This window comes from Galeopterus variegatus, unplaced genomic scaffold (assembly GCF_000696425.1).
Source record: "Galeopterus variegatus unplaced genomic scaffold, G_variegatus-3.0.2 Scaffold3411, whole genome shotgun sequence".
NCBI classification, from domain to species: Eukaryota; Metazoa; Chordata; class Mammalia; order Dermoptera; family Cynocephalidae; genus Galeopterus; species Galeopterus variegatus.
In genome coordinates this window covers 39,950-50,614 of record NW_007729522.1, presented here as the reverse complement: position 1 = coordinate 50,614, position 10,665 = coordinate 39,950, and the positions used below count along the sequence as shown (strand labels likewise).

Here is a 10,665-nt window from a genome sequence, read left to right as displayed (position 1 = left end):
CCCTATGGTGATGGTGTTAGGAGGTGGGGCCTCTGGGAAGTGATCAGGTCTTGAAGGTGGAGCTCTCATGAATGGGATTAGTGTCCTTATAAAAGAGACCCCACTGTGCTCTCTTCTGCTCTTCCTGCCCTGTAAGGACACAATGAGAGCTCAGCCATCTGTGACCAAGAAAGTGAGCCTCACCAGAACCCCTCTGTGCTGGCACCCTGATCTTGGACTCCCAGCCTCCCGAACTGTGAGAAATAGTGTTCTGTTGTTTATAAGCCACCCAGTCTATGGTACTTTGTTATGGCAGCCCGAGAGGAATGAGATACCAGGTCTGGGGATTTGCAGATACCCCTTTATAACTGTGTGCCCTCCAGAGTCCCGTGCCTTTCCCTGCAACCACACATGTCATCAGAGTTTCAAGAACAGTTGTTTATTACAAGATGCTTAAAGGTAGAGACAACTCTGGTTGGATGGAGAAGAACCTGGAGACAATTAGGGGGAATCTCCCACCCCCCCAAAACATTTCTGTGGGGTCGCTCATGCCCGAAGTCAGATGGTTCCTGGCTTCTGGGTGGGAATACTCTTAGGCTGGGTTCACAACCTTGCCCAGGAACAGGCTGCTCCATGTGAAGTGGTCAAAGATCAGGACGAGGAAGGGCTGGTGGAAGCTGATGGTGAGAGGCTCGGACACCAGGTTTAGGGTGACCCCGGTGGAGGCAGCTGCCTTGACACCTTTCTCATCGAGCTCCAGCACGGCCTCATGGACCACCTGTTGGGCATGGATGAAACATGGTGGTGAGCGCCCGCTGCGTGTCAGGCGCCTTCCATTCCTCATGGCTCTATGGAAGGTGAATCTGAGGGTCAGAGAAGGTCCCCTGCTGGCTCCTCATCAAAGCAGTACAGAAAGGACTACCTGGGCTGTAGTTCTTTCTTCCTTCAGAACCCAGACTGCACCTACAATTCCTCCCTATAATAAGGGTGGGTTGAGCCCATCACATGGAGATTAGGGGCCTTGTGGCTTGAACTGGGCTTCAATGTCCATATCAGGTGCTCGTTACTGGTCCTGGGCTAGCACAGGGAGACCTGCTCTCTGTCCACTTTGCTAGGGTTCAATTTATGCAGTGCTTATGCCTGTTCTGTTTGGGAGAGCCCATGCAGAACCTGAGATATAGACCTGACTGTTGAAACATCCCTGGTTGTGATGTAATTGGGTAGAAGGCTCGATGTGATCCCAATTAGACATTTACCACTTTCCTGTTTTCTTTTTGCCAGGAGCTGCTCACAGTCCTGCCGTGACAACTTCATTTCCCACAGTGACCCCTCTGTGTGGTCTGGCGGGATAGGCAGACACCCAGGCTATGGCTCTCCTGTGGCCCTTCCTTGTCACTAGCTTCCTGTGTGACCTCAGGGAACTCGTATTTTCTTGCTGAGCCTCTATTTATCCCATTGTGAAATGAGGGCTTGGACCAGAACTGGGGTTCTCAACCTGGGACCTATAGGCCCATTTATGAATGAGCTCAATGTTACTTATTATTATTATTTTTTATTGTAATTTTGGAGGAAATAACGAGATGAGCTCCCATGACACTTACCTTCGATACCTTCAGCTGGGCCTCTGGGGTGATGCCTGAGAAATTGGCCCGATCGCTAAACAAGTCTGCAATGCCCATGTCTGCCAGCACGCCCCCCAGGTCATAGGCTCCAGAGATGGAGACCTTCGGGAGGTACAGGTCCACCAGGCTGTGTGGGGCAAACACATGGTGTTGGACACTCCAGGGCCGGGCCTGGCAGGGAGAGAGCAGCAGCTCCTGTCCTGGCCAGAATCCCATTTCCTCCTGTGATCCTCCCAGCCTGACCTGCCCTTTGTGGAGAGGAGAAGGGACGATAGAGGCAGGACCTACCTCTCCCTCTGTCACACAGGTTGCCTCTTCTTTGGGCTTTTGAGTTACAACTTTTTTTCTTCTTGGCAATTCCTTTGAGCCAGTTCCCCCTGTGATACAGCTGGAGCACTGAACACTTAAGACAATGGTCCTTAAAGAAGTCCTGTTGGTCCCCAGATCACCCCCTGCTAAAAGCAGAGGGGTGGAGGGAACACCTAGCAGGGAGTGGCAGTCCTGAGCCCAACTGGGCCACTAATGCTGTGTGGCTTTAGGCAAGTCCTGCCCTCTCTGTGCTTGTGTCCTCATGTGCACAACAAGGTGGTTGAACACGTGCTCTTTCAGGGCCCTTGGGTGCTAAAGCTCTGTGATTCTGCAAGAACTTGATTCAACTGGTAGTTTCCACTGGATGAAGCAGGTGGGGTTCCGGAGAGGTAAGAGGAATCATGTTGGGGCTGGGTGGGCATCTACACTTTTTAACATAGTAAGGCATTAGTTTTATTTTTAAATTTCTCCTTTTTCCTGCTCTTCAGGGGGAGAGAGGTCTGAAACCCTGCAGCTGAGGGCTGTCAGGGAGAATGCACAGGTGCTCCCATGGGCGGGAGGGAAGGCTGGAGACCCTCTGTTCACTGAACAAAGCAGCCCTGGGGAGTCCTGGAGGCGGGCAAGCAGCCAGGATGGAGTTTTAGTTGTGTCAAAAGGAGTGGAGGAGCAGTCAAAGAGGCGTGGACATGTGACTTCTCTAGATGGGGAAATATGAACTGAACATAAGGAAGAGAGACCAGCATACGAACATGTCAGATGCCTAGTGTGCGCTCTTCACCTTCTCCAGCCCATCGTACGGGCACGCACACACACAAAGCCTTGTGAGGCTGAGATCAGCATCTTCCACTTCCAGACTGAAAGCCTGCAACTTAGAGAGGCTGAGGAACTCCCCAAAGTCTGGCTATTGGGAAGCAGCAGAACCGTGAAGAAACCAGGACCATATTGTCACTTACAGTCGCAGATCTGAGGGTGCGGTGATGGGGATTTAGGGAGGTATTATTGATTAGAGTTGTTCACACTGAACTATTTTCATGAAGAGATTATTTTTGGTCTAAAGGGAAAGATTATCCTTCACCTTCTCAACAGAATAGGTCCCGAATTTATTGTTTGAATGAACCATGGTGCAATATCACTGTCTGGTGGTGTTATACCTAAATTACAGGCTCCTTTTTAGGGGGTGGATGGCAACAATTAAAAGGACAAAGAGCTGGCAAATGGATCCCTAACATCACACAATCTCAGATTCACACCCCATACACACACGTGTATGCACACATGCACACACACACTCTCTCAAGGATACATGTGGATTGTTCCGGAACTATGTCCCCCACATACGGGATCACTCTGAAGCAAAGAGCTGGCCACACTACTCTTCCCTGCAGGAGAAAGGTACTTCTCAGGCACTGCCATGTCCATTTACAGAACTAGATTAACCTCTCCAGAAGCACCCAGCTCTCTGAGGATGTCATTCAAAATGAAAACAACCTGAAACCATAAAACACAAAACCTACATAGATGATAAAGTAGAAGAGCTTCTTTCTGGATTTTCTACTGCAAAGTTCTTGGATTACAAAGTTGGTCCAAACCGAATCAAGCTGAATTTGTCTCCCTCCTTCTGCTGCCCTGCTTTGCTGGGGCCCTGGGAGTGCCTCCCACCCCCTTGGTTGGTGCTATGCCCTTTCCTCTGTCCTCCCTCCAGCAGCACTGTACACATCTCTCTCTCAGACACAGCTTCTGTCACTGTATTACCATCAGTTCCAGCAGAATCTTTTTTCTGCTCTAGAGTGCATGTCTCTGAGGTCTCTATTTTGTCTTGTTCACCATGCTGTGCCTTGTGCTAAGCCTGGAGCATGGCACATAGCAGTGCTTCTGTTTCTGTATACTGAATGAATGAATGACATGCTGCCTGCTCCACCAGCCTTCCTGACCTACTCCAGATCCAAGTGTCTGCTCCCTCTCCTGCATCTCCTCTGCCCTGTGAGTCTGCATCACCCCACCTGTCACCAGGTTTCATGTTGGTTGGTGTTTTCTGATTCTTGCACACAGACAGAACTCGAATCTCCCTGAGAGTGAGAGAGATTCATTGCTAACTCCCATCCTCAGCTGACCTCTGAGTGCCAACTCCAGCTCCTTGCTAGGACTGGAGGTTGGAGGTGGAAGGAATCTATTGGCTGGCTCTCCACCTGCCCATCAGCATATACACCCCTCGCTCTCTTTTTACTTATCTATTACCTACTTATGTCCTCGCTTTCTTACTTATTTACTGATTGATTGATTGATTGAAGGAGAGTTAGAAACACTGAGTGATTTAAGAACCATTCATAGGCTTTGCATTGGTTGCATAATGTATGCAGAGGTCCTTTTCATTATTTTTTAATGGCATATCTGATGAATCTTTAGCAGGGCCTCGTTTCGGATAAGTAAGAAAACAAAATGGATAAGTGGGGAGTTGGGTGGTTGGGGAGCTCACTTCATAAAAATGATGTGAAAATATAATACAGAGGGTGGTTATGAATCTCACAGGGAAAGGGGACTTGACTTTGTGGAATGCCTCAGAACATCTCAGTGTTGATCAACAGGTTGATAAATAAGTATGACCTCTGGGTCAGAGAACCTCATGGCCATTGGGGACCCAGCAGACAGGAGAACAATAAGTCCTGGAAGGCAAGTCTGGGGGAAGAAGGATGCCCAGGTGCACCCCTTTCCCACTGCCCCACCTTCTGGGACCACACGCATTGCAGAAATCAACACGATGGCTGGAGGGCTTACCCCCTGGTCAGGGACTGGGACCATCTCTGAATCGTATCCCGGCTCAGTGAGGCGATGACCGTATCCATCTTCCCCTCGTCTGGAAGGATGAAGAAGACAGTCCCGTTGCCCACGTAGTCCAGCTGTACCACCTGGCAGGGGAGCAGCAAGTCACGAAGGTACTTGATGGTGCTCGACTGGAACATCATGGGCACCTTCACCGTGGTCGTCTTGTTCACGTGGAAGTTCTTCTCCCTGGTGCTTTCCGGGTCAAAGGGCTGTGCCCACGTGCCTGGGAAGAGGTGGAAGAGGGAAAGCAGGAGACAGTGCTGTAGAGCAGGGAGGAAAATGCAGCTTGGGTGGCCTCAGGGGTGGCTGAAGAGTGCCAGGTGTGACCACTAAAGCAAGTGACATGGCAGCCTCCCCCGGTCTGCAATGTCCCCATTGGAGCTGCTAGAGTTTTCTGGTAAGATGTGAAAATTCCCAGAGGTTTAAAGCCTGTTCTGTCCACCTCTTGGAGTGGGTTGAGGATTAGCTCTGTTTCCAAGATTGGCTTCTGAACATGGAAGAGGGGAGAGAGCAAGAGAGTGCTGGTTCTGGGATTTGAGGGTAGAATTCACTTAAACCAGACTTTGCCTTGGCCCGCCTGGACCTGGAATGGGCCCTGGCTCTGAGGGCTTTGGAAGAGGGGCTGGACCTCCAGCCTCAAACTCGAGGTTCCTGGCGGGGCGAGAGGAGGTGGTTTAGGGGAATAGAGCACCCATCCATTTACACCCCTCCAGCCATGCTGGCCAGTCGATGGTACCCACTCCCCTGCAGGACGCTCCTGACCCACCATGTGGTCTTTGTTCTAGAGCACATTTCCCGAATGTAGAGTCCGGGTGAGAAGATCCTTCAGGGTCCAGACTCCCATCCCCATGCTGGACCTTGGACCCCTCTCCCATGTTCCAGGAGGTCATCGTCCAGCCTGTGTGTTCGCCTTGGGACGGGGAACTCACTACCTTCACAGACAGGACTTGTCAGCTCTGATGGGAAGGAAATTGCTCCTCAAACTAAGCCAAAGCCTGCCTGACTGTAATGGCACCCATGGAACCTCTGCTGTCCTTTTGAGCCTTTCCAAACAACTCAGAGTCCTCTTGCAGGATATTTACAGGGGATGAGTTTCACCAGGGCCTCTCCTGCTCTGGGTTAAGTCTCCCAGGCCTGGAGATGACTGATGACCCTGATTCCAGCAGGTTCCAGGTGTCCTGGCTGCCTTTGACCTCAGCCCTGGAGCCCTTGTGAGGCCATTTAAGGGCCTCCCTGCTGAGCCTGCCTGAGGGTGGCCAGGTAGACCCTCTGCCATCCCACTGCCTGTGAAATCTGTGGAGTGCATAGCCAAAATTCTTGGTTCTAAGCCAGCCTCAAACCCCTGTAACAGCTACTGATGGAGACAACGGGGAGAGGCTGGAGGATGTAGGGAAACGAGCTGTGGCCATGGAGCCTGGAGACCCAGGAGCTATGCCTGGTCCATTGTGAGCGACCACTCTAACCTCAGTGTCTGCAGACACTGCCTGAGTGTAAACTCATCACGTTCGTGTGTCTCACAGCCAGTGAAATGGTTTGAGGAAGTCCGTAGTCCTCAGATCTGAAGGAGGTGGTGTTTGCTAACTTGTTCAACTTACAGCAAAAAAAATTGTGATTAAAATATTTTTCATTGTTAGGTTTTTCAAGCTTAAAATTTTGCTGCTTACTTTTGACTGAGTATTTCTTTTCTAGAAGCAAGCATAACATATCTAGTTTGGCACAAAAGAAAATACAGAGTGGGGTTCAACCTGTACTTTAAGGGATTTCTTTTAGAAATTCTTAAGAGAGCTGGTGGTAAGAAAACTAAAGAACTTATGGGGGAAAATCTGAGAGAGCAAGAATGATTCCCCTGAAAAATCTTTTGTCAATACTTTAAATGTTTTCTAAAAAGAGCTGTCAAGATACTAAATAAGGGGCCGGCCCAGTGGCGCACTCCGTAGAGTGCGGCACTTGGGAGCGCGGTGGCGCTCCCGCCGAGGGTTCGGATCCCATATAGAGACCGGTCCACTCACTGGTTGAGCGCGGTGCGGGCGCGACACCGAGGGTTGCGATCCCGTTACTGCTCAAGAATAAAAGACAAAAAAAAAAAAGATACTAAATAAGGAACATACCAGGGACATTTTACATGTCCTAAATTTAGTGATAACAGCTATACCACTCTCCATTTCTATTTGTTATCCTGGCTTGCTGGAAACATTTCAGGGCATCCCCTGGCTTAACGAAGGGCTTACTGATTAGTTATACTGTGTTATAGAAAATCTCTGTACACGGAGGCATTCTGCACCCATCAACATCTGGTCCTGCATTCAGATGTTCAAAATCTCTGATCTTATGCCCAAGAGTTGTGGTTTCCCACCAACTTAGCCCTGCTGTCATCTGGAGAACACTGAAAACCATGTGCAGAATGACACCGTACCAAGACCTGTCCCACCAGCCGCCCACAGGTGCTCAGGCCCCTCTCAGATTCAGCAGGGCCCTCCCTGCACCTGGGTTTACTGTGCCTTTCCCGAGGCTGTGTTGCCAGAGCCTCTGTGCACCCACTGTATGTGAAAAGCCCTATGCAAAGGCACTGGGGCCCTCAAGAGACAAGGACACCATGCATAAGGGTGCACAGTCTAGCGGGAGAGACAGCCTGTGGAATTCGTGGGAGCACCAGAACCATTTCTGGACAATTGTTCCCAGCCTCCCCAGCCCTCCTGCTGTCAGCTGTAAAGAATGCTGCCTTTGCCTGGGCAGCCTTGCACCCTCATCACCCTCCCTGGAGGGTGGCCTCTGCCAGGGGGTTCCCGGACTTGTGCTGGAGAATGGGCAAGACCGAGAGGCAGGTGGAGGAAGAGGATGCACCAGAGATGCTAAGTGGGTCCAGGCAATAAGGAGGGGGGTGGAGCTGTGAGTGGGGCCCTGTGTGAGTGCTGGGGAGGAGAGGTGGGGGCGCAGGAGGAGTCCTTGCTGGGGATTATGACTCCGATGATCTTTAATGTTGAGAGACACATGTTAAAAACTGTAATGACTGCTTTTGTTTGTTTGTTTTGGCTGTTTCACCTGAATTTCTTTGAATGTGACTGCTTAACTGAAATTGAACCACTTGGGTCCCAGGTTACATTACAGCGATGATTGCTAAAACGAGGCGTGGGTGAACTGCAGAGGATGCATATGAAGAGCAGGCGCTTCCCGAGGCAATCAGCGGGGGCTTCACAGAGAAGGTGAGTTTGGAACTAAGATTTGAAGGGTGGGAAGAGTTTAGGCAGTCAGATAAATTCAGGGAGGGTCCGTGGGACAGAAGGGGCACGGGCTTTGTGGCAGGCAGAATAATGACACCCCAAAGATCTTCACACCCTGATTCCTGGAACCCGTTACTATGTTAGGCTACAAGTTGAGGGGGACTTAATGTTGTAAATGGAATTGTGGTTGCTGATCAGCTGGCTTTGAGATGAGGAGATTATCCTGGATTATCCAGGTGGGCCAGTGTAATCACGAGGGTCCTTATGAGTGGAAGAGGAAGGCAAGACAGTCAGAGTTGTAGAAGGAGGTTTGATGATGGAAGCAAGGCTGGAGTGATGCGATTACTGGCTTTGAAGATGGGAGGGTCACAAGCCGAGGATTGCAGGTGGCCTCTACAGGTAGAGCATCCCTTATCTGAAGAACAAAATCTGAAATGCTCCAAAATCCAAAGCTTTTGGGGCACTGACATGATGCTGAAAGGAAATGCTTATCGGAGCACTTAGGATTTCAGATTTTCAGATTTGGAGTGTTCAACTGATTAAGTATCTGCAAATCTTCCAAAATCTAAAAAAAAATTGAAATCCAAAACTCTTTCTGGTTCCAAACATTTCGGATAAGGGATACTCAACCTGTAGAGGCTGGGCAAAGCCTCAAAATACATTCTCCCCTAGAGCCTCCAGAAAGAACCAGCCTGACCAACATTTTGATTTCAGCCCACTGTGACCCATTTTGAACTTTTGACCTCTAGAACTGTAAGGTAATAAATCTGTGTTGTTCTGAGCCACCACGTTTGCAATAATTTGTTACAGCACTGTTAGGGGATTGACACGGGTTCCTGCAGAGACAGGCGTGCTCAGGACACAGAAGGAATTTGGTGTGGTTGGACTCTGTGTGTGTGTCTGTCTGCTGTGTATTGAGAGCTTGGAGGACGGAAAATGTTGAGGGTGAGGCTGCAGAGAACAGAAGCAGACATCTCTATGCTGGGGTTTCTCAACCTTGGCACTATGGACATTCTGGGGCAGATAATCTTTGTGGGGCTGTCATGTGAGCAGGATGTTTAGCAGCCTCCCTGGCCTCTATCCACTAGATGCCAGTAGCACACTCCACCCCACCTCTAGTAGTGACAACCAAAAATGTCCCCAGACATTGCCAATGTCCCTGGGATGGTAGGGGATCATCCTCTGCTGAGAACCACTGCTCTAGACTAAGGAGTTTAGATCTTATTCTCAGGGATATTGTGTCTCCAATTTGCCTGATTATAAAATTTATCTGGGATCAGAGGAGCGCTTGCTAGAAATACAAATTAGAGTGGTTTCCTACAGTCGTTTTGCTTCAGTAGGTCTGGTACAAGCTCTGGAATCTGTGGCTTTAGTCTCCCTGGAGATTTTTATGAACAGGCAGTCTGGAAAACCCAGTAGTTTGGTGGAGGTGGGATGTGGTCAGAGTGGCTGTGAGAGTGCAGGCAGTGTGTGCAGGATGACTTTGAGGGAATCTGGAGGTTCCTGAGGGGGCAGGGGCTGTATCTGGTTCTAGGCTGTACTTCCAGCCTTTGGCTAGTACCTGACTCACTCTTAGTGCTCAGTTAATATTTGTAGACTGTGGAGCAGCCAGACTGGTCATGGTTACATGCATGGGCCTCGAGCCAACCTGCTAGAATTTGGGTGAGTTGATCACCTCTTCTGGGTGTCATTTTTATCTTTTGTAAGATGATATAACTTGACCTTCACAACAGGATTGTGGTGAAGACGAAGACTCCTGGATGTAAGTGTGCTTTGTAAAATCAAATGCTTTGCCCAAGAGTGTGCCCTGAATTTTGATGGCTGTTACTATCCTTGGCAATAGTGGATGGGGCCTTTTCAGAATGCAATGGGTAGGGGTACCTTTGAAGAAGATGTAGTTCACCAGGATGAGGATGGCTGGGCTATCCAGGTCTGAGAACAAGTCCTCAATTTTCCCTTGCGTCTTATTCTTGATATACTCGTTGATCTGTCTACTGGCTCTAGCCCAGTCCTGGAAATCTGCAGCCAAGGCCTCTGACTCATAGTAGTGCTTAATGTCTGCTGAGAACGATTCCAGCAGCTCCAGGCTGCTGTCAAGGAACAAGGCATTGCCCAGGATCATTTCCAAGCTTGTGTCTGACTCCCTGAGGAGGTGCTGGAGGTGCTGGAAGCCCTGGTGGATCTCGGCCTCAGATATCTCAGTGAGGTTGAAGCCCAGGCCCTGAAGAAGCTGGGTTTGTGTATGGCCACAGGTACCCAGGGACAGCATAGCTAAGGTCATGGAGATGCTCACGGGGGAGATGAAGATGTTCTTGTTGGGAGCTGAGGCCACTAGATGCTTATACAGGCTGAAAGCAAAGTCAACATTGGTTGGAGCCAGGCCCCGGTGATGACTCCTTGTGTTCACATCAGTGTCAAGGTCCTCAGCCTGGACGATCCAGAGGCCACTGGTGGATAGCCAGAGGAGACAGGTGTATAGGGCGAGTAGCATTTTCCAGTATGTCCAGGCCCTGCTAAATCACAAATGCTTGTTAGATGATGTGGTGGCTTCTGAGCCAGTGGAGCAATAGGAGGCAGGTGGAGGAGACACCATTCAAGCCCTAGTTCCTTTCTCCACACTGGCTGTGTGACCTGGGGCAAGTCACAGCAGGGCTCTGGGCTTCAGCTTCCTCATTTGAAGTATGAATTATATCCACTATGATTTATCAAGTGGTTCC

The 10,665-nt window shown here is 49.8% G+C and overlaps 1 protein-coding gene across 1 annotated transcript; it reads right to left on the bottom strand.

Annotated features, from left to right (window-relative positions):
• Window positions 1–485: 485 nt before the first annotated feature.
• Window positions 486–10,439, bottom strand: SERPINA6 (serpin peptidase inhibitor, clade A (alpha-1 antiproteinase, antitrypsin), member 6). The gene is made up of 4 exons (XM_008584938.1): window positions 9,830–10,439; window positions 4,683–4,953; window positions 1,581–1,728; window positions 486–757 (listed from the first exon to the last, which is right to left on the bottom strand). The coding sequence occupies exons 1-4, from the start codon at window positions 10,437–10,439 to the stop codon at window positions 572–574; spliced, it is 1,215 nt and encodes a 404-aa protein (XP_008583160.1). The 3' UTR covers window positions 486–571.
• Window positions 10,440–10,665: the final 226 nt, after the last annotated feature.